This window comes from Pyrgilauda ruficollis, unplaced genomic scaffold (assembly GCF_017590135.1).
Source record: "Pyrgilauda ruficollis isolate IOZ18807 unplaced genomic scaffold, ASM1759013v1 scaffold129, whole genome shotgun sequence".
Taxonomy (NCBI): Eukaryota; Metazoa; Chordata; class Aves; order Passeriformes; family Passeridae; genus Pyrgilauda; species Pyrgilauda ruficollis.
The window spans coordinates 1,772,288-1,800,250 of record NW_024511321.1 but is presented as its reverse complement, the minus strand read 5'-3'; the positions used below and the strand labels follow the sequence as shown (position 1 = coordinate 1,800,250).

General features: G+C 49.0%; 1 protein-coding gene across 6 annotated transcripts in view; it reads left to right on the top strand.

Moving 5' to 3' along the window:
- The window catches only part of TOGARAM1 (TOG array regulator of axonemal microtubules 1), a 32,268-nt gene extending 4,439 nt beyond the window's left edge, over positions 1-27,829 (top strand). The window contains exons 3-23 of one of the 6 annotated variants that reach the window (XM_041458458.1): positions 536-656; positions 1,550-1,678; positions 2,319-2,615; positions 3,781-4,022; positions 6,754-6,986; positions 8,895-8,995; positions 9,595-9,675; positions 9,933-10,096; positions 10,903-11,077; positions 11,189-11,347; positions 12,826-12,937; positions 13,993-14,098; positions 14,439-14,674; positions 17,416-17,574; positions 18,398-18,524; positions 18,668-18,786; positions 22,241-22,430; positions 24,455-24,674; positions 24,953-25,039; positions 26,803-27,069; positions 27,543-27,829. In XM_041458458.1, coding sequence (XP_041314392.1) covers positions 536-656; positions 1,550-1,678; positions 2,319-2,615; positions 3,781-4,022; positions 6,754-6,986; positions 8,895-8,995; positions 9,595-9,675; positions 9,933-10,096; positions 10,903-11,077; positions 11,189-11,347; positions 12,826-12,937; positions 13,993-14,098; positions 14,439-14,674; positions 17,416-17,574; positions 18,398-18,524; positions 18,668-18,786; positions 22,241-22,430; positions 24,455-24,674; positions 24,953-25,039; positions 26,803-27,044 — 3,300 coding nt within the window. In that variant the 3' untranslated portion in view covers positions 27,045-27,069; positions 27,543-27,829. Of the gene's footprint in view, positions 1-535; positions 657-1,549; positions 1,679-2,318; positions 2,616-3,780; positions 4,023-6,753; positions 6,987-8,894; positions 8,996-9,594; positions 9,676-9,932; positions 10,097-10,902; positions 11,090-11,188; positions 11,348-12,825; positions 12,938-13,992; positions 14,099-14,438; positions 14,675-17,415; positions 17,575-18,397; positions 18,525-18,667; positions 18,787-22,240; positions 22,431-24,454; positions 24,675-24,952; positions 25,040-26,559; positions 26,725-26,802 lie in introns of those variants that run through there. The other 5 variants (XM_041458461.1, XM_041458460.1, XM_041458459.1 and 2 more) reach the window with 5 other exon arrangements.
- Positions 27,830-27,963: the final 134 nt, after the last annotated feature.

Below are 27,963 nucleotides of genomic sequence, written 5' to 3'. Positions count from 1 at the left end.
TTGCTAATTAAATCAGAATCTATTTAAAGCATGACCTTTTCTTTGTTAAATATTGACATTATTGAGATTTTCTCCCTACCTGTAGCCAGTAAAAGCTGCTGGTGTTGCCAGGTGCAGTTTTTGACTGAAGTATGTGGTTTGCAAAGATCTGGAGTGTGTGCTTGTTCCATTCTGGGATTTTGGGGTTCTGTTGTCTATTTAAACACTTCCCCATCTAAACCACATAATTCAAATGGCCAATGTTTAGTTTTTAAAATTTAATTTTTAAAATAGTTCAGTTCTTTGTCAGTGTATTTTGCTGGGGTTTTATTTCCCTTTCAGTGTGAGTAGTTTTAACCTGTATTTTAGTAAGACCTGCAAAACAGCTAAAATACTTCTTAATGCTTAAAAGATGTGAATGTTGGGTAGGTGGGAAAGTAAAGCTTGTGTGGGAATGTTGGTAGCTGTGCTGTTTGCCCAGAGCAGGGCTGTGCTTTCATTTCACACAGTTTATTTTGCTGTTTTTCCCTGCAATGATTCCCTGCACTCCCCGAAGCTGCGGCCCTCGCAGGGGATCCCAGGCAGTGGTGAGCTGCTTTTCAGCAGGAGCAGAGCTTCCAGGACTTTATTCCAGCCCGCTGTGGAGCTGACCTCTGAGCACTCTGCCCTTGGTGCTGGTGAGTGGGGCACAGGGACGTGCTGCAGCTGCCAAGGCAAGACAGATTTTAGTGTTCCAGTGTGGGAAATGAATTTGTAGAGAAGAAACCCATCACAGTATGGGAGAAGAGACGTGTTGTCCCAGTGGGGAGCAAAGGTAGAAGTGGGTTTTTGATGGAAACCACAACTCCTCCCACTCTGAAGTTATCTTAGAAAACCAATCAGCCAATTTGGATTGATCAGTGGCTTCTTGAAAAAATTGAATGCTCTGAAAAAATTAGTAAATGAACAACTACAAAAAGGCCACATTAAACCTATGAAGAGTCCCTAGAATTCCCCAGCTTTTGTCATTCAAAGAAGACTTCTGATTCCTAGAGATTACTCCATGACCTGGAGAAGATCAATGAAATCACAGAGGACGTGGGGCATTTGCAAGCTGGACTTGCTTCTCTTGGAGTGATTCCCAGAGACTGGCCTCTTGTTGTCTGGCACATTCCAGCAGCCAGAAGGGTCTGCAAAGCCTGGGCAAGACCAGACCTGAGGGAGGCCCTGGGCTCTGTCCTTGTCCCCTCTGGGGAGTCCTGGCCTTGCCAAGTTTGCTCCCTTGGGTTTTAAGGTGTTTGCTGCCCCTCACTGTCACACACTCAAAGAGGGGATTGTTCCAGGGGGTTCTTTTGCCCCCGTGCAATTCCCAGCTGGAGCAGTGCCCTGGAAGAGCAGCCAGTCCTTTTCCCTTTTTCTCTCTGAGCTGCTTTTTGAGGTTGCTTAGAGACTCTGGAATGAAGTACTTGGAGTGTGAGTTTCCCACTCAGAGCTACACAGAGTCTGCATTCCGTGTGAAATATTATTGGATATTCTCTGTTGGACACCACGTGTGAATATTGATTTGGTTCTTTGTGTTCTTTTTTGCAAGGTGCTCTGGGCTCTCATCAGCCCCAGATTTCAGGGAAATGTGGCACACTTGGATACCCACGTGGGAGGAGTGGCAGTGTGGGCTCTGATTTGCAGTTTTTGGGACTGAATAACTGGCAGCAGGACAAAGGTAGGTGGCTTCTCCAGTGGCCCAAGGCAGGGCATGTCACTTTGGAGCTGTCTCTTTGTTCCTTTGCTTCCCCAAGAAATGGAAACTGTTACTGAAAGGTTGGTCAGGCCCCGTCCAGATGGCTCCTCCTTCCTGTGAGAGTTAATTAGTGGCTGTTAATTCACAGCCCCACCTTTGATCTCCGGCTGTGTCAGGCTGTTAGAGAAAAGGAGCTGCTGTGGGAGGATCACAGCAGTGTTTGATCTACTTGCATCACTGTGTGTTTTAGATGCAGCTCTCCAAAACATGCCTGAGAAATCGTTTTAAGGCTTAAACTCACGTGTGGAGGGGTATGCAGTTTGCAGAATGAAGCTGGTTGATTGGTCTGCTTGCTTGGGCAAAACCTTCAGGCTCTGACTGCCTAGTGGTGCATTATTTCATGGGGAATTAATAATTTCTCATGATAGATTATTTCATTGGAAATAATAGTAATATTGAAATAATAATATGAAATAATAATGATAAATAATGATAGATTGTTTCATTGGAAATTATTTTTATGGTGCATTATTTCACTGGAAATCATTCTTATGGTATATTATTTAATGATAAATTCTTATTACAAGACCCAGTTACCACAAGCCCTGTTCTCTTTTCTCAGTTTGTTCCAGCCTCAGCTTTTCCAGCAAGACCCAAAGAAGTTTTTGCACTCAGGCAGAGCCCACCATGTCCTTCCAAGGTCCCAGTGCCAGCCAGGGCACCTTCATCCTGCCCTCCTTCCCCCTGTCATCCCCCAGGAACAGCCCCAAGCACCTCTCTGCTCCTGCTGCCTCTGCAGGGAAGTCCCAGGAGGATCCCAGGAGCCTCTCCAGCTCCTGGCCTCTCAAAAGCTTCCAGGGGCTGCCTAAGCCTGGTGGCCAGAAGCAGCTGCTCAGCCAAAAGCCAGGAGACAGCACAGGTGGGAACTGTCTCAGTGTGATAAAAAGGGATTTGGGGGTTGTATTTTGAGGGATCTTTCAGTGGTCAGAAAATCCACAGTGGCAGATGAGAGGGAATTGGGCAGTGCCTCAGGTGCAGTTAGGAATGGGAGGGATTTATTGATTTATTTACTTATTCACTTAGGGTTTCACTGCTCACATCCCTGCAGGCTTCTCTTCACAAGTGGAGCCTTTGGATTTGTCATAAAGCAAAATATCTACAGCTCTGCTTTTCTTAATGTCTCAGGGCAAGGGCTGTCTTCCAACTCAAATAAACCCCAAAATGGAGCACTTTTAGGGAAAGTCTGTGCAGAAATACCTGTTGCTGTTCAAACCCTAATTAATCCATGTGCAAGAGAAGGGTTACTCAGTGCATTTTGCCTTTTTGCCTCTTCATTTGAATCATGGAATCCCAGAATGGTCTGGGTTGGAAGAGATCTTAAAACTCATCCAGTTCCACCCCCCTGGGTAAAAATACCTTTACTCTCTGTTTAGGTTAAACTGCTTCCTAATCACTCAGGAGGTTTCTGAGACAAAGTAACAGTTTCCACACAAAATTTTGCACTGATTAAAGAAATCTGTTTGAAATTTCATCTTCACTGAGACCCATATTTTTGTGCGTATATAGAAAATTTCCAACTGAATGCTTTGGGAATTTCCTGCCCCTGGAATGGGACTCTGCCTTGTAGATGTATTTATTGCTTGCTTTATTATTGTATTTATTATTTGTGATTGTATTTATCACTTACCACATGTTTTCCATTTGCATTTTGATTTTTCTCTGGTTCTTTGGAGTACCTTTGTTGTTATAGCACCTTCCATGGAAGTTTGTGGATGAGTGTTTTTCTCTTAATGAAAGAAGTTAATTGCTTTTTAAAGGGACTAAGGGCACGTGCATGGACTTTGGTGATCCTTGTGTCCCTTCCAGCTGAGGATATTTTGATTCTATGTTGGTGTGCACATGCATGAAACACTCATTTATATTTTCCTAAAGGAAGGAGGCACTAAAAGTGGAATAAACTGATACCTGAGCCTGCACAAGTGTGTTTTTAACACTCATTCCGTGGCAGAAGGACTTTTATAGACACAGAAGTGAGAGGTGAAGCTTGTCCTGGCGCTGTCCCTGACAGTCCCTGTGTGTTCCAGGGGACAGCCCGCTGGAGAAGCCCCCCCTGCAGCTGGAGAAGCATTCCCTGCAGCTGGAGAAGCCCCCCCTGCAGCTGAGGGCTGCCCTGGGCAGGGCCCAGGGGCTGCGGGGGGCCCGGCCCGTGCCCCCCATCCCGCGCCTGCCCAGCCCCCGGGAGCCCCCTGGCAGCAGGGAGGGCACGGAGCTGGCAGCAGGGCTGGCAGAGCTGCACCTGGAGCCCGAGGAGGTGGACCAAGAAGAGGTGGGTGAAATGGGATGAATGCACTTTGGTCAGTGTTCCCCATCCCTGGAAGCGTCCCGGGCTTGGAGCAGCCTGGGCTGGTGGAAGGTGTCCCTGCTGTGGGACAAGGTGAGCTTCAGGGTTCCTTCCATCCCAAACCAGTCTGGGATTCTGTGACTTGCTGGCTTTGCCTTTCTCTTTGTACCTTCCGTGCTCTGCTTCCCACTGAAAGGAACCTGGGGTGTTAAACAGAGGAGGAATTTCTAACAAGAAAAATACTCAGCCAAAAGAGGGGAGAATGCTGCAGCATTAAACTCTAATAATTACAGATTTTCCTGCTCATTTGAGTAGGATGTCTGCTTGCTGGGCACTGATTGCATGATTTAGAGGAGGTTTAGGTGGGATATTGGGAAGGAATTCCTGGCTGGGAGGGTCTGGGATGACTTCCCAGAGCAGCTGTGGCTGCCCCTGGATCCCTGGCAGTGCCCAAGGCCAGGTTGGACACTGGGACACCCTGGGACAGTGGGAGGTGTCCCTGCCATGGCAGGGGTGGGATGGGATGATCCTTAAGGTCCTTTCCAAGCTGTTCCACAGTTCTGTTTTTAGGATGTGCAGATTTGCTGGGAAAAGCCTGAGGTGTGCTGGCAGCCATCAAAGCCCTCCTTAACCCACTGAAAGGCACAGAGCAGTTGGTGTGTTCCAGCAGGAGCCTGTCCCTGTGCTCTGCAGGGGAAGCTGGGCTGCAGCACTGCTGTGAGGCTGTGCTTGCTCACAGGACAATTGTTCTTGTGAGATAAAACAGGCAGCACTGACAGCACCAGAGGACACAGCCTTAAGCTGCACCAAGGGAAATTTAGGCTGGATATTAGCAAAAAGTTCTTTATGGAAAAAGTGGAACAGTAGTGGAATTGCCTGCCCAGGGAGGTGGTTTTAAACCATCTCTGGATGTATTTAAAAACAGCCTGGATGTGGCACTGGGTGCCAGGGTTGAGTTGAGGTGTTTGGGCTGGCTTGGACTCGATGATCTTGTAGGTCTCTTCCAACCTGGTGACTCTGTGAATTCTGTGTCCCTGACACATTACCCCTCTCTGGGTGTCACAAAGAATTTGCTGAATCACTTGTAGGTCTCTTCCAACCCAGTGATTCTGTGTGAAACCAGGAGAGGGATCATTATAATCCCCCAAAAACCGTGTGAGTGGTGCTCACACTGCCCACTGGGCCTTCAGCACCCCATGGCCTGGGCTGAACTCTCAGAAATAGACTTTATTTAGCTGAAAAAACCTTTTCCCTGTGCAGTGAGTGCCCCTGTCATTTTTCCCTATCCAGATGCAGAATTCCTGAAGGCATTTTTATTTCTCTGAAATCCTTTTCCCTGTGCAGTGAGTGCCCCTGGCATTTTTCCCTATCCAGATGCAGAATTCCTGAAGGCATTTTTATTTCTCTGAAATCCTTTTCCCTGTGCAGTGAGTGCCCCTGGCATTTTTCCCTATCCAGATGCAGAATTCCTGAAGGCATTTTTATTTCTCTGAAATCCTTTTCCCTGTGCAGTGAGTGCCCCTGGCATTTTTCCCTATCCAGATGCAGAATTCCTGAAGGCATTTTTATTTCTCTGAAATCCTTTTCCCTGTGCAGTGAGTGCCCCTGGCATTTTTCCCTATCCAGATGCAGAATTCCTGAAGGCATTTTTATTTCTCTGAAATCCTTTTCCCTGTGCAGTGAGTGCCCCTGGCATTTTTCCCTATCCAGATGCAGAATTCCTGAAGGCATTTTTATTTCTCTGAAATCCTTTTCCCTGTGCAGTGAGTGCCCCTGGCATTTTTCCCTATCCAGATGCAGAATTCCTGAAGGCATTTTTATTTCTCTGAAATCCTTTTCCCTGTGCAGTGAGTGCCCCTGGCATTTTTCCCTATCCAGATGCAGAATTCCTGAAGGCATTTTTATTTCTCTGAAATCCTTTTCCCTGTGCAGTGAGTGCCCCTGGCATTTTTCCCTATCCAGATGCAGAATTCCTGAAGGCATTTTTATTTCTCTGAAATCCTTTTCCCTGTGCAGTGAGTGCCCCTGGCATTTTTCCCTATCCAGATGCAGAATTCCTGAAGGCATTTTTATTTCTCTGAAATCCTTTTCCCTGTGCAGTGAGTGCCCCTGGCATTTTTCCCTATCCAGATGCAGAATTCCTGAAGGCATTTTTATTTCTCTGAAATCCTTTTCCCTGTGCAGTGAGTGCCCCTGGCATTTTTCCCTATCCAGATGCAGAATTCCTGAAGGCATTTTTATTTCTCTGAAATCCTTTTCCCTGTGCAGTGAGTGCCCCTGGCATTTTTCCCTATCCAGATGCAGAATTCCTGAAGGCATTTTTATTTCTCTGAAATCCTTTTCCCTGTGCAGTGAGTGCCCCTGGCATTTTTCCCTATCCAGATGCAGAATTCCTGAAGGCATTTTTATTTCTCTGAAATCCTTTTCCCTGTGCAGTGAGTGCCCCTGGCATTTTTCCCTATCCAGATGCAGAATTCCTGAAGGCATTTTTATTTCTCTGAAATCCTTTTCCCTGTGCAGTGAGTGCCCCTGGCATTTTTCCCTATCCAGATGCAGAATTCCTGAAGGCATTTTTATTTCTCTGAAATCCTTTTCCCTGTGCAGTGAGTGCCCCTGGCATTTTTCCCTATCCAGATGCAGAATTCCTGAAGGCATTTTTATTTCTCTGAAATCCTTTTCCCTGGGCAGTGATTCCCCCTGTCATTTCCCCATCCAGATGCAGAATTCCCTGAGGTCCCTGCGGAGCAGCGCCGCCAAGAAGAGGGCAAAGCTGAGCAGCAGCATGGCGGAGCTGGAGAGCCCCGACTCTGCGGTGAAACTGGAATTTCCCGGGGACTGCCCCTCCCTGGGCTCCTCTCCCGGCGCCGCCTCCACCGGCGAGAGCGGAATTTCCAGCCAGGAGTCCCTGGGCTCCCCCGTGGCCGCGCTGCCCCCCAGGAGGAGAGTGATGTGAGTGTCACTTGGTGTCACCTCAGCCTGGGGACCTCCACGCAGCCTTAGTTAAATCGTGATATTAACTGCCACGTGTTTATATAGGATTGCCTTGCTTAACAGCCTGATTTTTCTGTGTGGATTATGTTCCTCTCTAAAATGGCAAGAGCTGCTTAATGATGTTATTCTATTTTTTTCTGGCTTCCAGCGTGAAGCTGCAGTAGGCCAGGGCAGGGAGCAGGGCCAGGGGCAGTAAATATCTGATAAAGATGTTCCCTGGCACTGCAGGAGCATGGCCAGAAGTGAACAGAGGAGTGAGAAGGACAAGAGTGAAGAGGAAGGATGAGGTTGGGTTATTACAGCCTGGAAGTTGAATTGGGTTTGTTGAGAGGAAGACAATACAGATGTTTCTTATTGTGGATCAAGAGCTGGTTCCATTTATTCCTGTGAGATAATTGTGAATTTAAAATGCCTTCCCAGAGCACTTCTAAATAGAAATTGGGTGGTTACAAATGCTGCTCTGATTGTAAAGTGCAATAACGCAGTTGGTTATGAGCAGTATAAACTATTGTTTAATGGAATAAAAAGAGTTCTGAGGAATTCTGCAAATTTTCCAGTCCAAAAATCTCCTCCTCTGCTCTCAGAGTCCATGATGAAGCTCTTTGTAGCTCTGTTCTGAAGATATTTTTGTGTGTGCTAAAAGCATCTTTTATAGACTCCCAGAGTGGTTTGAGTTGGAAGTGACCTGAAAAATCACCTAATTCCAGCCCTGCCATGAGCAGGGAACCTTCCATGTAGCTGACATTCTGTTGTGAATGCAGTTCAAAGCAAAAGGGGGAACATAAAAAGCAAAGGGATTTGAGGCAGAAGGAGCCTGCAGTGATTCACAAACAGAAGGTTTTCAGTGGTTCAGCCCAGAACTAATTCATATTCACATCCCTTCCCCGTGTGCATCACTGCTGAATCACATTTTTAAAAAGAATCTTTCAAATGCCACATTCAAATGTGTAATGCCTCAGAAGTCAAGAGGAGCCCTGGGTGTGCTGGTTTGGGCTGGGCCAGGCTCTGTAAGGCATGGCCATGTCCATTACCCAGTGCTTGGTACTCCATCCTCAGCCACAGCAGTTGTGAGCCAGCCAGGAGGACAGGGGACACCTGGCAGTCACCCTGACCTGGGAGAAGTGACAGAGTCCCTCCCAGGTGCCACTGAAAGCCTTGGAATGCTCCAAGAATGCCAGGGAGTTGAGCTCAGGGGGTTTGTGAGCGCTGGCACAAACTGGCATTGTCAGTTCCCACAGTCTGTGCCTGGGCACCAGGAGTGGGGTTTTGGGGTGCTTGCTTTGGGGAGGGCTTGGTTTGTCTGCTGATAAAGTGCCATGGCTGATGGGATACAGGAATCAGGGACATTCCTGGAGCATGGGCCTTCCCTTGGAGCTCCAAAGAGTCACAGTTGTGGGTGTTGCACAGGCTCTGGGTTCCATCGTCTTTCATATCCAGAGAACCATGTGAAATTTAAAAGAATTTCAATTATTCCAGTAGATAAGAGCACTTTCCTGGAGAATGTCTCTGCTGGGTACTGAGCTGGGAGCAGCTCATCCCTGCTGTGGCAGGAGGATTTGGTCATTCTCCTTGGCCAGGTTGGAGCCAGCATCATCAGTGCCCAGGCCAAACAATTCCTTACTTTATGGCTGTATCCTAAATGTAGCCCAGTGTAAGGTTTCCTCATTAGGGTTTGCTTTAGGGTGTTCTTCATAATGGACCTGCTCATCAAATAATTCCCACTGAATTCTCTTTCTGCTCAGTGTGAACATTTGTGGGAACACTGGAGATAGTTTTGCCATGGAGAAACTGAAATCTGTGGTTGTTTCTGGCTGGGCTTTGACCATTGTGGAGAATTGCACCTATAAAATCTGTTTATCTGAACAGGTCAGACACTTTTCCTGCACTTGGCAGCAAATCCCATCCTGCAAAGCCATCTCCAGCAAGGCCCAGAGACACAGAGGGGGCAGAGCATCCCTCCAGCACAGGTATGTTCCTGTCAGAACTCACCTGAGGGGCCAGAATGAGCCCCCATCCCTCAGCTCTTACCAAAGACAGCTTGCAGCTGCTCTGGGGCCACACGGGGATTTCAGGCTGCTCACGTGAGGAGTTGCAGGCTTGCCAGCAGCTCATTTCCTGTGGGAATTGAGGTGAAGTGCTGCTGGAGTGTTTCACCCTCCCAGGGCACTACAGGTGAACTGTGGGGGATTGTCTTCAATCAGTTCTGGTTCTGCTGGGTGGAGGAAAGTTGCTGAGGGAGCTGTGTCCACAGGCTTTCTCCATGTCCTGTCCTTCTCCAGCTCTTCTGGAGCCCCTCCAGGCCCTGCCAGGGGCTCTGAGCTCTCCCTGGAGCCTTCTCCTCTCCAGGGAACATTCCCAGCTCTCCCAGCCTGGCTCCAGGCTCCTGTCAGTGGGATGTGAACATCCTTCATATGGGTGTTCAACAGGTCCTGCTGGCTTCAGAGCCTGACAATGCCCTGGTTCAGGAAAAGGATCAATTCAGACGTGGGGTGGCATTTTAGGAGGATGAACCACGTCCCAAAGCATAACCAACACAAGGGACAGTGAGTGCTCTTTGTGCTTTCAGGCCCTGCAGAGTCAGTGCCTGGTTTTGCACCAAAGGATGATCTGGGTTTCACATCTGAAGACGCTGCTGTTGTTGGCAAAGGTACTACAGACCCAAAATCATCCCCTGTGTCTCTTTGAGTTATGAAATGACAGGAAATGTGCCTTTGGAGAGTGGGAAAAGAACAGAAAGATCTGTACAATGTTTTAGGTCGTTCACAATCCCCAGTTCCATGGGAGCACAAAGAATTATGTTTGAGAGTGTTGCAGTTCCTGGATAGACAATTCCGGTCTGGAACGAGCTGGTTTGGTGTCCCCTCCATCCCAGAGCAGTCTGTAACCCCGTGTTCTGCCCTCCAGGTGTTTTTGGGAGCCCTCCTGCCCCAGCTGCCAGCCAGTCCATGCCCTGTGTGCCCAATGGGGATGTCCAGGGTGCCAGGGAGGGAGCAGAGGCAGCCCCAGGGAGAAGCTTCCAGCAGAACAGCCCTTCCCATTCCTGCTCCCATGCAGGGAAGGAAGGAGAGGTAAGAACTGCCCAGCCTGGTCCCTTCTCACCTGGGGGTGTGGGCTGGAGCCAGCCCAGCTCACTCACAGTCTCTGCTGGGACAGCAGCAGTTTGACTGGAGCAGCCAAAGCCTTCGAGCTGCTGCTCCTGATTTTCTTTTGGTGCCACCTGGATGGCAGATGGATGTGCCAGGAGCTTCCCACCATGCTCAGATCCCTGGAGAGGGGCTGCAGGAAGGAGTGGGGCTGGGAAATGCCCTCCCTGGCTGCCACAGCACAAGCACAATGTGGGAGGAGGGAGTGGCTGGGTGGGATCAGGTCTGGTTTTCCCCAGGGATTAATTAATCCAGCTCCAATCAGAAGTTTTTCTTAAAAGCCTTCCTGAATATTTGGCCATAATCTGGTTTCTGAGGAGTGGTGCTGTTTGTTAAAAACTATTTGCAAATGTAAATGGAGCAAGTTTTATCTGAATGAAGGGTGATACAAAGTCAAAAAACAATTAAATGGAACTCTTTCTACAAGCCTTTACAATAACATTTGAAGAACACTGAAACTCAAAGTTAATGATTTAGAGTGTCTTAATTTTCTGATTTTCCTTGAACATGTGAACCCTTGGCAGGATCAGATTCAAATCAGTAAATAGATTAAATTTGTTAAACTAACTTAAATTTAACTGGATTAAATTTATTTGCTGAGTTTTCCTGAGGCACAGAAGTCTCATGAACACAGGAGAGAGAAGGGTCAGATCAGAGAAAATCCTGATTTTCCAGCATCAGGAACTGGTGATTCAGTTCTGGGGTAACTTTTGCTTCATTTTTTTTTGCAGATAAAAGTGACCTTGTCAAAATCTGCTCAGGAGAAGCTGAGGAGGAAGAGGAAAGAAGGCAAAGAACACAACCATAAAGAGCAGCAGGAAGGCAAAGACTTGGAAGGGAAAGAGGAATTCCCTTGGGAAAGGATTAGACTGAGTATGAGTGAGCCAGAGAAACTCACAGCAGAAAGTGAGGATGAGGGTTTGTCTTTAATGAATATTCCCTGTTCAAGGCTGCTGAAATGGAAATCAGGGCTGGTGATACTGGGCTTTGACTTGCTTCTGATTGGTTTTATTGTAGTTTGGCCATTTCCTTCTTTCCTAGGGTTTAGTCTCTGTGGGGATTTACTGACATCGCCAAGAAATGGATCTTTGTCCTTAGAAAACGTGGCCTTGAACCCTTCCCTGAAAAGAACATCCAGTTTGAAGAGGTCAAAGTGTTCATCCTTGCTAGATTCTGGTAAGCTGGGACAGTAAACTCTTAAAATATTTGGGTAGGTGGAGTGGGACAGTTTCAAAATGCAGTTTATTTGTGCAGTGGACAGTCCTCAGGTGCTCTGGAAGATCAGCACTGGGGGGCTGGAGGGGATTTAATTCCTCATTGGGAATTCAGTTGATCACTTTTCATCTGGAATCTGTTAGGGAGTTTCATGAAACATCAGAGGCTTTTAGTTTGATCAGGATCTGAAATGATACAGTGCATTAACAGCAAACTGACTCCCTCTTGTCCCCAAAACCCCTTTTCTGGGTACATTTTGGCACTGAACTGCCTTTAAAATAACCAGTAGGGAAATGTTAAGAGTAGAAGCTCCACCTGATGGTGCTCAAAGGTGGCCAGAATTTGTCTAGTGTCTCTTCAAGGTTTATGATGTTACTAGCACACTGTGCATCTGTTTTTACATTAGACAACCACTGCCTTTGTGTTTGTGACTATAGAAGTGAAGGTTGTGTGCAAAATTGAATTCACATGAATGAAACTGACTGACTGAGGCTGCCCCTGGATCCCTGGAAGTGTTCAAGGCCAGAGCTTGGCCTGGCATGGTGCTGGTGCCTGAGGGCTCCCTGGAGCAGGGCTGGGCAGAGTTAAAGAACAAAGCAGGGATTTATTAACAGCCCTCACAGGACACACCTTGGGCAGCACAAGAGCCCGGCCATGGCTGCACCCCAGATGGGCCCTGGCTCAGGGTTCTCACACTTTGATAAGCTTTGGTCCATTGCCATGCTGGGTTCAGTGTCCAATTCCAGCTCCAGGAGATGCAGTCCCACCCTCCCAGGCTGCTCTCCTCCCTCCCCTGCTGTTTGCACTTTTGGGGCTGGAGCTGCAGCGGTGTCCTTGGTTCTGGGGCTGGAAAAGGATTGTTGTGTGTGCCTGAGCTGTGAGGAGAGCTGCTGGCACTGTGTGGGGCTCAGAGGCACACCAGTGCAGGGCACAACATGGAAAATATAAAAGCTCAAGGTGAGGGCATCAGTGGGAGGGTCCCTGCCCGTGGATGGCATTTCAGCTCCTTCCAGCCCAAAGCACCCTGGCACCGTGAGTGCTTTGCCAGCCCCGTGTCCTGCAGCAGCACTCCGTGCCTCAGCGCGGTCTGTGCCTGCCTGCAGCTGGCAGAGCCCCGGGTGGCGTGTCCCCTGTCACTGGTGGCATGTCCCCTGTCACTGGTGGTGTGTTCTGTGTCCCCTGTCACTGGTGGTGTGTCCCCTGTCACTGATGGTGTGTCCCCTGTCAGAGCTGTGTCCCTGTCAGAGCTGTGTCCTCTGTCAGAGCTGTGTCCCTGTCCCTGATGCTCTGTCCCTGTCACTGATGCTGTGTCCCCTGTCACTGATGCTCTGTCCCTGTCAGAGCTGTGTCCCCTGTCACTGATGCTGTGTCCCTGTCAGAGCTGTGTCCCTGCTGTCAGAGCTGTGTCCCTGTCCCTGATGCCGTGTCCCTGTCCCCAGAGGCGCCGGTGACACAGAGCCCCGAGGTGCTGGACCCGGCCGAGCTGCTGCCCTTCCCCCGGCCCGAGCCCGCCCTGGCAGAGGCGCTGGCACTGCTGGCTGACCACGACTGGTGCGTGCACGGGGACAGCTGTGAAACACTGCCACGGGGCACAGACAGCGAGGGAGAGAGGAGAGAAACTGGGGGTGGGGGTGGGGAATGGATTTGGAGAGAATTTGTAAAGTTTGACAGAAGGTTTGCATAGTATGTGTTTGTATGTGAGCAGTGTATTTGCATGTGAACAAATACATACTGTATAAATGTAAAAGTTCTTCAAAATAGAAGTTTTTAAAACACCTCTCAGTTACCCCATCTCTGGGTCAGAAAAGGACTAAATCCGACAGGGGGTTCAGTCAAGTTTGAGATTAAAGGAGCTTTGTAAGTTAGGGTTGGGAACTGGGCATTCAGAGACTTGGAGAGTCTGACTTGAAGGGCTGGAGAGGCAGCACCAGCACCTTCCTGGGGCTGTCTGTGGAATCAGCAGCCCAGCCTTGGGGCTGGCTCTCTGTGGAATCAGCAGCCCAGCCTTGGGGCTCTCTGTGGAATTAGAAGCTCCTTTAGTTTCTGTGTGGAATTAGCAGCTCATCCTTGGTGCTTTGTGTGGAATAAAAGCATCTCTTGGGTGCTTCCTGATTTGGGATGTGCTTACAGAGCTGCTGCCTTCAGTTTGGGGAAGGAAACAGATCCTTTAATTGTCACTGGTGCCAGCTGGGACCAGAACTGTGGCACTCTGCTGAGAGGCTGCTGTGCTGGAACAGGCCCACAGGAAAAGACAGATTTCCTTGGAAAGAGTTTCCTGCTTTATTTCCCTGCTGGCAGGGTGGGCAGGCCCTGGCACAGGTGCCCAGAGCAGCTGGGGCTGCCCCTGGATCCCTGGCAGTGCCCAAGGCCAGGTTGGACACTGGGGCTGGAGCAGCCTGGCACAGTGGGAGGTGTCCCTGCCATGGCAGGGGGGGCACTGGGTGGGATTTAAGGTCCTTTTGAACCCAAACCATTCTGGGATTATTTCTCATTGCTTTATTTTACCATCTAATTTGTTTGCTATTTGATTCCTTAGAATTCCACACTTGAATATTTTAATGAGACTTTTCAAATGGATGGAAATTAAATATTATTTTTTCACACAGGGAGAAGAAAATTGAAGGTCTGAACTTTGTCAGGTGCTTGTCTGCCTACCATGCCCCTATTCTGACTGCAAAGCTCCACGAAACAACTCTGGCTGTGGCTCAAGAGGTTAAATTTTCCTATCAGAATATTCCACTGGCTCTCTGTGTGTATATATGTATTTTACAGCTCTCTGAAGTGATTTATGCTCACCTCTGGCGAGTTTTCCTCAACTGGACTGTCTCAAGGATGATTTGAGACTCAGAGGCTGAGAAAATGTAGATTTTAACTTTATAACATTTTTACGAGTGTGTATTTTAATTCTCACCCATTGTGAATCAAGTTAGAAATGTGTTTCTCAGTTGCTTGTAATGTTACTTAAAAATGACAAAGGGCAAACATGAATATTTATTTGAAAGTCTCTCTGATCAACATTATTCATTGTTTTTTGGGTTTTTCCTGTGTGCAGGTCAAGAATTTACGCTCAGGTGTTTCTCGAGCTGCTGTGGTCTGTTTAGGGGATTTGTTCACCCACCTGAAAAAGAGCATGGATCAAGAACTAGATAATGCAGTAAAAGTCCTTTTGCACAAAGCTGGGGAATCCAACACTTTTATAAGGGAAGAGGTAGACAAGGCACTGAAGGCCATGGTTAATAATGTGACTCCAGCACGTGCACTTTGTTCTCTTATAAATGGAGGGCAAAGGTAATTTCCTATAAAGACTTTATAAAGAATATTGTGAATAGAGTAAATTTATCAAATGTAGGCTTTTTAACATCAAAGCAGAGTACAGTAGACAGAAATTTGAAAACCAGTAAATCAGATGTGCTAAACCTCTACCCAGGGCAATGTTTGTTGGCATAAATTGAATTAAAGCCCCTCTGTTCCTTTCTGTGCATTATGTTGATTTTGGAGCTTGGTGTATTTTCTGGCTGTTTTGCACCACCTCAGTGCTTTTAGTTGCTGTTACTGTATATTCTTGGGGAGCTGCTGCTTGCTTTGCCTGGTAAAGCTGACATGATGTTCTTTCTTTTCCTCCTTTGCTCTGCAGTCAGTTCCTGCCTTGGCCAGTTTTCAGCACCTCTCTTTATTTAGAAAACTGATTTATAACTTCTGGTTCTCTAGCTGCATCTCTCTAGCTTGATTCCTCCTCTCTAGGCTGAGCCTTTGTGGCTGCATTTTAATTTCCTTCTCAGTGCTGGTGGCCATTCTTTTCTGGAGTTAATTCCCTTCTTTCCCTGGCCCTGTTCAGTCTGTTTTCCTTTCCCATCCTCATTCACTGCTCACCACCTCTGAGCTGGGTGCACCCCTGGTGCTTCCTCTCTTCTCTGCCACCCCTTGGTGACATTTCCCAGGCTCCCTTTCCCTTCATGACACATTTCAGGTGCTCCATTCAAGGTCTCTCCACAGATTTCCTGCACAGCTCCAATCCTCAGAGCTGAAAATGTTCTCTTTTGTTTCCTGGGCAGCTGGTTGTTGGGGGATCCATGGATTGTGTCTCCTGACAGCTCTACTGCAGTTTCCTGCTCTTTAAACTGAAAGGCAAAAGCCAGCCTTGGGATTTCCATTCTTGATGAATTACTGGGATTCAGACTGGCTTGGGATGGATACCCCGCCCCTGGAAGTGCCCCAGCCAGGCTGGATGGGGCTTGGAGCAACCTCCTTGGGGTGGTGGAAGGTGCCATGGATTTATGGCCCCTACCATCCCAAACCAGGCTGATTCCATAATTCTGTGACTTCAGGAGCAGCAGGCAGTCACTGCCCATGGCTTTCAGTCAGCAGCAAGGGGAAGTGCCCTCTTTGGGTTCTCCCTTCCTGGCCTCAGAGACCCGTGGCCCTCCTGGGCAGAGCTGTCTCTGCCAGAGCTCCCCACCTTCCCAGGCAGATCCAAACTCACCTGCTCAGGGGTTTCCTGTAGGCATTTGTCCCCTCCACTGGGTGAGTTTGTGCAGGTTTTCTGCTATCTAAGGCATCAGAACTGAGCTGAGTGCTGCCTTTGGCACAGATTAATCTGTTCACAGCTCAGACTTTCCTAACTCACGGAGTACAGGATGTTTTTAATGGATAACACATCAGGGCATGGCCTAAAGGTGCAGCTTTTCTAGGCCTGGCTTCAGGAAGCTCTGGCCATGTCAGCAGGAAAGCTCCTGGAGCACAGGGCAGCTCCAGAGGCTCTGACCAGGAATATGGAATTACCTTCAAAGGGGAAAGCTGTGTCTCAGCAGGAAGTGAAAAGGATTGTTTGACACAACTGTAATTCCACAAGGGATGTTCTCTCTAAGTTGGGCAGAGTTGCTTAAACTCACCACAACGTAATCCTTCAATTATGGTGTCACTTACACTTCATGGGACCTCTTAAATAAAAGTACCTGGTTTCTGCTCAGCTCCTTTCCAGCCCTCTGTGATCATGACTCTAAGGCTGGCAGCCCTGACCTGACAGAAATACTGATTCTTCATCAGCTCCAGAGCTGGGTTTGACTTTACCAACAAGAATCATTCCAGTGGGAGGTGTCCCTGCCACGGCAGGGGCTGGAGCAAAATGAGCTTTTTCAGGTCCCTTCCCAAGCCAGTCTGGGATGCTGTGAGCAGAGTCATGATCCAGGAGCATGATTCCAGGGATAGAGCTGAGAGTGATTTTACTGCAGGAACTTTAAAATCCTGATTCTTACCTGTATGCTCTGTGTTTACCTCTAAGGTGTTGTGTGCACACAAATGTTTTCCAGCTGTTTCCATGAGCAAGGGCTTGTTTGCTTCATGGAGATCTCTCAGCCTCTCAATTCTTGTTTTCCCCTGAAAGTGCAGCAGGAGTTACAAATTGTCCTCAAAGTAGCATTTTTAATCCAAATATAAGATTGGAGACGTTAGTTTGCAGGATTTTGTTCCTGAACACAAGTGGGATCAGCAGGGGCAGCACAATTTAGATAAAAGGCTCATTTGCTGCACGAGTTTGAAAGCTGATTCTGGCTGTTCTCTCCTTTGCATCAGCACAAGTGTTTATTTTATGCAAAGCAGGGAACAGGAGACTCCTGCAGGATCTTTAGGAGTCGATTGAGCACTGTTTTAGTCAATTTTAAAGTGATATCAAATCAATTTGCTTTAGTCAGATTTATTCAAGTGCCCAGGATCTGTCTCTGAGCACAGGTTTTTCTTAGAGCTCATTGAAATAACAGACATATGCTTTGTAAAATAAAATTATCTGAAGGAAAACCAGAACTGAAACTCTAAACCCCCCTGTTTGTATCCAACAAGAACTGTAGTGGAAGGTGTCCCTGCCCATGGCGGGGGCGGAACGGGATGGCCCTGGAGGTCCTTCTGGAGGCTGGGATGGCCCTGGAGGTCCTTCCTGCAGGCTGGGATGGCCCTGGAGGTCCTTCTGGAGGCTGGCAGGGCGGGTGGGGCTGCCAGCAGCCCTAAGGGCTGTCCCTCAGGCCTCTTTCCCTCCGCAGCCACCTGCACTCGGCCGTGAGGAGATGCACGGCCCAGCACCTGGGGGACATCGTGGAGCGCCTGGGCCCCGAGCGCGTCCTGGCCGGCGGCCGGCCCGTGGCCGAGAGGCTGCTGCCTGCCATCGCCAGGTTTGCACAGGACAGCTCCCAGCAAACACGGTGAGCACTGCTGGGGACAGGGACAGCCACCCTGGGGCTGTGGGTGAGCACTGCTGGGGACAGGGACAGCTGCCCTGGGGCTGTGGGTGAGCATTCCCTGGGGACAGGGACAGCCACCCTGGGGCTGTGCCCTCGGGGCAGGATGGGTTAGGAGGGAAAAGGCTTTGGGGGGCAGTAAGGGTTGGAAGGGCCTGGAGCACCCCAGGCTAGTGGAAGGTGTCCCTGCCAGTGGCAGAGGTGGAAGGGGTTGGGATTTTAGGTCCCTTCCAAACAATCCTTTGAGTGCAGCTGTTCCCCCAGCACTGGCAGGACTGTCAGGGTAGTGCCTGTGGCAGGAATCACCTGGATACCTCCCACACACCCTGGCTGCAGGGAGGAGAGGGGCTCCCAGGATGTGCTGTGCTGGGCACAGAGGAGAGGCAGCCACACAGGGAATGCTGTCTCTGGAATCCACACCTGGAGCTGATCCATGCCTGACAAGGCTGGACCACCCTGGTTAAAGCCAGCAGAACTGGAAGGCTGTTCTCATTAATTTGGTCAGTTAATTAAAGTGATCCTTGAGCACATCCTCTGGGGGAGGATGGAGAGGGGTCTGGTTACTCATGTCAGCAGCAATTTTAGAGTCACGGAACCCCTGAGGTTGGAAAATACCTCCAATAACAGTGACCCTCAGCCTCTCCTGGGGGCTCCAGCCCCTTCCCAGCTCTGTTCCCTTCCCTGGACACAGTCTCCCTGCACCTTTCCATGTTGGAATCACACAGCTGGAATGACCCAGTGACAAAGCCAGTCCCTGTTCCTGGATGTCCTGGTGCTCTCCCTGCAGGTACTATGGGAGGAGGATGCTCTTCAGCATGATGGCTCATCCTGACTTGGATAAAATCCTGGAGAAGTTTGTGCCACCCAAGGATTTGCCTTACATTAAGGAAACTGTTGGCAGCCTACGAGAGAAGGTGTGTGGGAAAGCTCTTGTGTAGCACCTGGGGCAGGTGGAGGTGTCCTGGGGGCTCCTGGGTGTAGACAATTGCAGCACTGCACCCACAATAATTCCCTGTGGTACCCTTGGTCCGTGAATTCCTGCTGTGCCTTTGTGCAGGGCCTGGGGGAGATGCCCTTGGATACACCCTCAGCCAAAGGAAGGCGTTCCCAGACTGGAAATGTTGGACATTTGAGGTCATCCTCTACTTGCAGAGATGCTGCCATCATCCCAGACAGGTAATGAGCTCCAGTGCTTATCCTGTGAGGAACCTGCCCAAGGAGGGAGCACAGTAAGAGTCATACAGGGCTGGGAAGGTTAAGCATCCCTCTAGGAAAAGGAAAGTCTTGACCTATTCCAGGGAAACTCTTAAATAGAGTCACCAGTTATATTAAAATGGCTTTGTGCACTTTGAAGTTAATTTGTCTATTGACCATCTATGAAATACACGCAGTACACAAACCACCTGGAATTCACTGTGTGGAATCACAGAATCATGGAATGGTTTGGGTTGGAAGGGCCTCAAAGCCCACCCAGCACCACCCCTGCCATGGCAGGGACACCTCCCAGTGTCCCAGGCTGCTCCAAGCCCTGTCCAGCCAGGCCTGGGACACTTCAGGGATCCCAGGGCAGCCACAGCTGCTCTGGGCAGTGTAGATCCAATGGATCCATGGCAGCATCATCCCAGATGTTGCTGTTCAGATTCATGGAAAAACCATTCCTGGTTGGAGCCACAGCACAAATTACTCATTTGTACACAACTGTGGACACCAAGGACTTAGTTAGACCCTGACTGGGGATGCTGGAGGGTTTAGACCATACTCTGACCACTTTTAGTTTTGTTTTATCTTCTTACAGGTTTTATATTGACCTTTTTTAGGTCTTGGATATACAGCAGCAGTTTTTGGGCTCAGATAGATATGAACACAATGACATTATGGATTACCCCAGGACATTCCACCCCTTCTTCCATGTCATCTGATTGATGCCCAAATGAGTACATTTGAACTTTAAACACACATATCTATACATTTTATATATATATATATATACACACACACAAGTACAATTATGTCAGGGGTCACTGGGTCACTGCCCATCCAGGATATCCCAGGTAGTTCTGCAGCCAGGGGTGCCCAGGCATTCCAACATTACAGGCTCTTCTCACCCCAAATCAATGTCCCTGATGTGCACAAGACATTTCTGCATCACCCACCAGGTGCAGCCAGGTCCCTGAGCAGAGACAGCCCCACGGATGGGTTTGTCTTTGCTCCAGGCAGGATTAATCCAATACAGTCTTTCCTACCATCCTGCAGCTGTGTGCACCACAGGGCCTCCCCATGGTTATATGTAGACCCCAGATCCCAGGGTTGGTCCCACTTGGCCTTGATGGCAGCTCATGTTTCATGGATCCAGTCAGGAATTACCCAGGATGCAGTGGCCATGGTAAAGGCCACCCCTTGGTCTCGTGCCCACATAGAGGTGGCACCTCTTCCCTGCTGACCTGAGGCCCCACCAAGCTGGAGATAGCTCTGCCTTGTTAGCAGGGCAGATCTGCCCATGACACCTCACTCCTGCAGCCTGCTCCAGCTGTTTGTTGTGATGCTCCTCGCCAGCCCAGCTCTCAGGCACAGGATGGCCTTTCACTGTCAGCCCCTGCACCTGGCCAGGGATGTTCTGCCATTCTCCAGCAGCCAAAATCAGTTTCCCTCTGTGCTGCCAATTGCCCTTTTCCCACCTTTCCAGCCACTCCCACAGAGCACCATCCACCAGCCAGTGCAGAGGGGAGAGTGTTGGCCATTTCCCTTGCTCAGGGATGTCCAGAGCCAGCTGGAGGCTTTCAGCCCTGCAGCCTGACTGGATCCACCTTCAGCAGCCTCCATGACTCCCCATGGAGGGCTCCACACAGCTGCTTCCATGTCCTGCTGGTTCCAGCAGTGAGGAGAGTGTGTCACCTCTCCCCCTCTGCTGGCTGCTTCTGTGCTGGGGCCTCCTCAGCACTGTCACCTTGTCTTGCTTTGGGACAATTTAATGAGGTGGGCACTCTGAAATGAGCAATGACCTCCCCTTGATTCCAGTCAATCCCTTTCTGCTAATAAGGAATGAGATATGAATAGGTAGAAGTGAAAAAATAACAGTTTATTAACAGAATTCCAGCAGGCAGGGGGAAAAAATGTAAATAACTGCTGGATAGCAAAGTGCTAAATCTCATGAACTCCCCAGGAAAAATAAGAGCCCCAAAATGCTGGAAATACCCATTGCTGTCAGGGGTGGCCTCAGGCTTTAGCACAAAGGGACAAGCTGGTGTCAGATCCCTCTTGGGAAGCCTCGTGGAGCAGTTCCAGCAGCAGACAAAGGCCTGGCAGCTCATCCAGGGTCAGCCTGCTCCCCACAGCAGGGCAGGCAGGCAAGGGGCCGCTCGGGGTTGTCTGTCCCTGGCTGGTGCTGCCCACAGGGCTGCAGTGGGGCTGCTCCACTCCTGCTGGGATTCCTCAGCTGTGGACAGACACCCACAGAATTCATCCATAAGGCAGCTCAAACCTGCTCACTGCAGTCCCTCCAAGCTGAGGGAAAAACCAGAAATGAAAAGAGAATCCAGAAAAGGAAGGAAAAAAAAACAGCCTGAGCAAAGACCAAGCAGCTGCGAAGCCAACACCACACAGAGAAATGCCACAAAGTGCCTGGGTGGGGGATTTTACAAACCCCCAGGACAGCACCACACACACACAGGGTCCCTGGCTGAGCTAGGTCTGGAATACAAGAACACTAAGGATCACCCCAGGACACGTCACTGGGTCCTTTCTGGCAGGGTGGGCAGGCCCTGGCACAGAATTGCCAGAGCAGCTGTGGCTGCCCCTGGATCCCTGGCAGTGCCCAAGGCCAGCCTGGACACTGGGACACCCTGGCACAGTGGGAGGTGTCCCTGCCGTGTGGGGGTGGCACTGGGTGGGATTTAAGTTCCCTTCCAACCCAAACCATTCCATGGTTTGTGATTGAATGAGCTGAAAAGGAAGCACCCCCAGTTTTAAAGCGAGCCAAAAACTGCATCCAAGAACACGGAGTTCAGAGGGCTGTGACTGCAGTGTCTCTTCAGGACCAGATTTCTTTAACACACCCTCCACAGTTCAAAATAATAACTGGTTCTACATTTACTGATAACATTTGATTGCTTGTTCCATTCCCTATTCAAGTCTTGTGTTCAGGAATTAGGAGTAAGGTAATGACTGCCTGGATGGTCTGAAAATACCTGGACAGAAAGGTAATTCCACAGGTTTTAGAATTCTTTCCATGACTCTCTAATGAGATCAGGTGCTACAGGAAATTTGTTTTTAAATATTCCAGGAAGAGCCGTTGGTTTTTCACCTCAGCATGGAGTGTTGCTGAGGTAACAACTGGTCTGGGCTCAGCCTTTCAAGTATTCCGGGAATAAAGATCTAAACTACAATAAGTTTGGGGGGTTATGACCCATTGATGTAAGGGAAGTTCCAAATTGATCCTGGTCACAAAACCAGCTGCATTTGGAGCAGAGTGAATATAAGACTTTGGGAACCTAATTACTACTAATCAATTTAATTCACCATATTTAAGGTGAAACTTTGTGCTTACTTCTGACACTTGCATTTAGATGGGAAGAGAACGTGTGTGATGAGCGTCCTGTTCCAACCCACAGAACAACATTTCCCTTTCCCACAGGGACAGCACGGAGAGCCACGAGGCCCCACGGAGAGCAGCTCCTCGCAGTGCCCTGGAGAGTGAGGAGTACGTCAGGGACATGGTGGGGTTACTGAACGCCAAAGATTTCCGGGAGCGCATCCGCGGCGTGCGGCAGCTGCTGCTGGACACGGAGAGCAGCCCGGCGCTGGTGCTCGCCAACATCGTCAGGGTAACGCTGCCAGAGCCTGGGCTTCAGGGGGCTTAGGGCTGGCTTGGTGCCTCAGGTGTGGCTTTTCTATTTTCAGGTTCTGAGCTGCTTTAGTGTGTGGGGCTGGGCTTCACATCAGGGCATGGTGAGCTCTGTGCACAGAGCAGGGAGACAAAACAATTCCTGCTCCAGCTGGGCACCAAGGACAAATGATCCAAATCTCAGCCCAGGAGCACAAACCCCGTGGGCTGTGGCATTCACATTCTTTGAAAGAATTCTTTCACCCAGGGTTTTTCTCCTGGGAAGCTGAAAGGCAGCGAGAGAGGCCTCAAAAAAAAAAAGAAAACAATTCTTATCTCATTTGCTTCTCCTGTGTTGTGCTCGTCTAGAATGTGTTTAGAGATTGTTTACCCAAAAGTGATTGCTTCCTTGGACTCCAGTGTTAGTTGTTTTAACTAATTATCCAAACAGAGCCAAGCTGTGTTGGGACTCTAGAGAGAGTTGCGAGTTTTCATTATTATCTTTTAGCATTAAGTATCTTTTCTGTATTCTTTAGTGTAGTATAGTATAGTATTCTTTAATCTAGTATTATAAAGTAATAAATCAGCCTTCTGAGAACATGGAGTCAGATGCATCACTCCTGCCTTCGTCAGGGTGCCCAAGCATTTACAATGTGAGGCACCAAGGGAGGAAAGGAAGGGAATGGGAGGAAAAACGTGGAATTTATCACTCAGGCCACTTTTGAACTACTGCCCTGAGAAGCTGTGTCTGTCTCGTCCCTGGAAGTGTCCAAGGCCAGGTTGGATGAGGCTTGGAGCACCCTGGGATAGTGGAAAGTGTCCCTGATGGTGGCAGGGGGTGGGATGGGATGGGCTTTAACATCTCTTCCCATGGAAACCAGTCTGCGATACCATGATTTCTGGATGGAACTCCCTCCAGCCTCTGCTCTAGGGCAGCCTGCACAAGGGATCAGAGTCACCAGGTTTTCTGAGGAAAGTCTTAGGTCCTTCTTGGAATAAGAATGATGGACAGAGAGCATTGAGGAGCAGGGGCATCTGTGTGAGGCACCAAGGGAGGAAAGGAAGGGAACGGGAGATAAAACGTGGAATTTTTCACTCAGGCCACTTTTGAGCTACTGCCCTGAGAAGCTGTGTCTGTCTCGTCCCTGGAAGTGTCCAAGGCCAGGTTGGATGAGGCTTGGAGCACCCTGGGATAATGGAAAGTGTCCCTGATGGTGGCAGGGGGTGGGATGGGATGGGCTTTAACATCTCTTCCCATGGAAACCAGTCTGCGATACCATGATTTCTGGAATCCTTGTGCTGTTTTTCATGCCACTCTTGGGTAAATATCAAAATATGGAATGGTTGTGAAAAAGGCAGAAAGGATTAATGAAGAGCTGTAAAAATGTCTCTGAAGTAGAGTTACAAGTTTTGTGTGAGAGAAGGTGAGAAAAGTACTATGCCAGATTTACTGTGCTAAAGCTCAGGATGAGCATCCTGAGCTCCGATAGGAAAGGACATCCTGCAGGAGAAAGAAACTGCTGTAAATTAGTCAGCTGTAAATTAAAGACAGACACAATGAAAGGAAGCCAAGCTTGTCCTCCAGCAGTGCCATATCTTAGTGTGGAATGATGGAATTGTGCTGTGGGACCTCCTGGTGTCCAATCTGTGGGTGGGTTTGAAACCTTTGAGACATTCCCTGTGCCAAACAGAGCCGTGTCTCCCTAAAAGTACTGGCTGGCAGGAAATCTGAGCCACAGTGAGAGTCACTGTGCCTGGAGTCATTGCACTGCAGGGCTTCAGACAGATTAATGCACAGGGTTAAAACAGCAAATCAAAAAATGATCCCAGGTATTTGCATATCCCAAAATCCCAGAACCCCAGAGTGGTTTGGGTGGGAAAGGACCTCACAGAACATCTGTTTCCAACCCCTGGAGATAGCAGAGCCATCGTGTGTCGAGGTGGACAATTAAAGGGTAGCAATAAAGCAGGTAATGAGCTTTATTGATTCCCAGTTCCATGAGTGCTGCTTGGGTGCTTTTCCAGATCTTTGATGCTTTCAAGCCTCGCTTACACGACTCCAACAGCAAAGTGACCCAGGTGGCTTTGGAGGCCATGCACAAGATGATTCCACTGCTCAAAGACAATTTGTCACCTGTGATCAACATGTTAATTCCTGCCATAGTGGACAACAACCTCAACTCCAAAAATCCAGGGATTTATGCAGCTGCCACAAATGTGATCCAGGCTCTATGTCGACACTTAGGTGAGCAATTTATTTTCTCTTAATTTGAAACAGTTTTAATTGTGGTGATTAAATTGTAAATTGAAAGTGTTACTCTTTCCAAGAGTTGCACATGGTTGCTACACTGTGTAAAAATCATTGGGTTTATTCTCACCACACAAATCACCTTGACATTGCTCAGTAGTGCTTTGGTTATTTTTCCATAGCATTTTCTTATTTACCTTTTCCCATATTGTGTTTATTTCCAGATAATTTAATTTCCATTTAAGAATTTAACATGTTTTGCTCTTTGCCTTTAGACACCTCCCTGCTCCTGCAGCCATTCTGCACAAAAGCCCAGTTCCTGAGTGGAAAAGCAAAGCAGGACCTGACAGAAAAGCTGGCTGGTAAAGTGCTGCTTTCCTTTGCTTGTTTGGTTGGTTGGGTTCCCTTAATTAGGGAAGTTAATTGCAAGGTGGAGGTGGGTCTGTACCTTCCCTTCTGTCTCAGGAGGTTGTCACATTTCAGCTCTTTAATGGAAATTGGAGCTATTGCTGGCAAAACAAAGGATTAGTGTTAGCATTAGTGTTATATAGTCAGATGGAAGATCTATAAATACCTGGAATTTATAAATAGTTATAAATATGTTAAGGATTTAATTTAAATGTAAATACCTCATATATTTAAATACCTTAAGGATTAACATTTATAAATACCTAAAGCATATAATAATTTTAACATGGTATTGTATTCCCTCTCCCAGTGCTCATTCCCTCATGCTCTTGCCAGGAATCCAGACTGGTTTGGGTTCAAGGGACCTTAAATCCCACCCAGTGCCCCCCTGCCATGGCAGGGACACCTCCCACTGTCCCAGGGTGTCCCAGTGTCCAGCCTGGCCTTGGGCACTGCCAGGGATCCAGGGGCAGCCACAGCTGCTCTGGCAATTCCAGCCCAGCCCCTCTCACCTCCCAGACAGGAATTCCTCAAGAAAAGCTGAATTTCCATGCTTTAAATGAACAAGGAATGTCTTTATGGGAAATATGCTTGAACCAAACATTTCCTTGGCTCACTTTGAGAGCAGTTCTGTGTGAAATGGAACTCAATACTAACACAATGGACAGGCTGTTCTGGAAATATCCCTAAATTTGTGCTTTCTGAGGGTGTTAAACAGCCTTTAAACAGTCCCTCTCTTGCTGGGATTTTTGGAGTGGTTTTTATTATATATCAGAAGAGGCTCTTCTGGCAGAGAGGGAAACATTTGCTAATGAAACACTGAATTCATTCTTGAGGAAACTATTTCATCCTATAAACGTATCTATTTATTTTTATACATATTTTATATGTATGTGTGGAGGGCCAGGAGTTGGACTCGTGATCCTTGTGGGTCCCTTCCAGCTCAGGATATTCCATCATTCTGTGATTCTATATTTACAGTATAAGGCTGTTTTTTTCTTAAATATCTACTGCTTATTTGTGAGATAGAGGGGAAATTGGAAATACCAGACCTTACACTGTGAGAAATAAAGGTCCTTATGGGAATCCTAACTGAAAAAAACCCAAGCTAAAATCCCCTTTATTTCTTTTACTTTTTTTAGCTCAGTGGAAAAGTGTAATTATCAGCAGCACTGGTGCTACTGTGTAAACTCCTAGGAGAGGATAACAGGAGTGGTTGTGGGAAAATCTGGTATTTTTATGGGAGCTGATGATGTTGCAACAGCAAATTCTTTTGTACAGCAGCAGTTTGAGGAGATGATTTAAGTGCTTTTAAATCCCTCTCAAAGGTGGGGATCACATTGAAATTGTAATTTAAATTAATATTTTATCCTGACCCTTGCTTGCTGCCTTGCAGAGCTGGTGGTGGAGCTGAACCCCTCTCAAAGCTGGGGATCACATCTAAATTGTGATTTAAGTGAATATTCTCTTGCAGAGCTGGTGCCAGAGCTGTACCCTTCTCAAAGGCCAGGAGCCCATCGAAATTGTAACTGAAATGAGTATTTTCTCCTGACAGAGCTAGTGTTGGAGCTGTACCCCTCTCAAAGCTGGGGATCCCATTGAAATTGTAATTTAAATTAATATTTTATTGCAGAGCTTGTGCTGGAGCTGTACCCCTCTCAAAAGTGGGGATCCCATCTTTGAGATTGTAGTTTAAATGAATATTTTCTCCCGGCAGAGCTGGTGCCGGAGCTGTACCCTCGCAAGCCGTGTGCCGTGGAGCAGAAGGTGCTGCCCGTGCTGTGGCACCTGCTGGGCAGCTCTGCCAGCGGCGGCTCGGTGCCCGGCCCCCGCACGGCCGCGGCCGCCTTGGCGCGGGCCCTGTGGGCACAGATGGGCCCCGGCCTGCTCGCCCACGCCGCGGCCCAGCCGCCGCACATCAGCAAGAGCCTGGAGGAGCTTTTGGAGACGGGAACGTAAAATCGTCGAATGGCCGTCCCCGCAGGTGAAGCTCCAGCGCCGCCTGAGCCGGGCATGCGGACGGCGCTGCCGGGACGGGGCGGGAACGGCCCCCGAGCTGGGCACGGTGCCTGAGGGAGCCGGGACAGCCCCGGAGCCGGGCTGGGCTGGACTGCACCGGGAGAGACACCGGAGCCAGGCTGGGAGAGCCTGGGGAGCTGAACTGGGCTCTGCTGGGCCGGCCTGAGGGTCTGAACCGGGCTGTGCTGGGCCGGCCTGAGGCTCTGAACCGGGCTCTGCTGGGCCGGCCTGAGGGTCTGAACCGGGCTCTGCTGGGCCGGCCTGAGGGTCTGAACCGGGCTGTGCTGGGCCGGCCTGCAGGGCTGAGCAGGGACAGCGTGCAGGACTGAGCTGGGCCGTGCTGGGGGAGCTGTGCTGGGCAGGGTGGGGCCGGCTCCCCTCACTGTCACCAGCATGGCCGTGGAGGAGCCGCTCCAGCCCATCTGTGCTTCCCTCCAGAGGCTCCAGCCCGGGACCTGGCCCTGGATTGCCCGTGAAGAGCGCACGGTCACATCAGCACTGCGCTTTACATGGAGAAGTGGAAGAGAGTCCTGGACACAGTGATGCAGTGCTGTTTGTGAAAAACATGTATTTTTGTACCCCCAGAGGCAGTGGTGCAGTATTTGTTGTCTCAGGGCTGGGCAGTGGGGAGAATGAACCCTGACCCTTCTTCTCCAGCTGCAGGCTCTGGACACATTGGACATGGGACACAATGGGATATATAAATAAAGGGATTTATTTCTGTACAGGGATGTATTTCTGCAAAGGGGTGGGAAGGAGTGGCTCGAGAGCTGCTCTGCTCAAAGGAACCCGGTGACAGCGGCTGAACGTGAGCCCAAGTGTGCCAAGGTGGGCAAGAGGCCAAAGGCACCTGACCTGG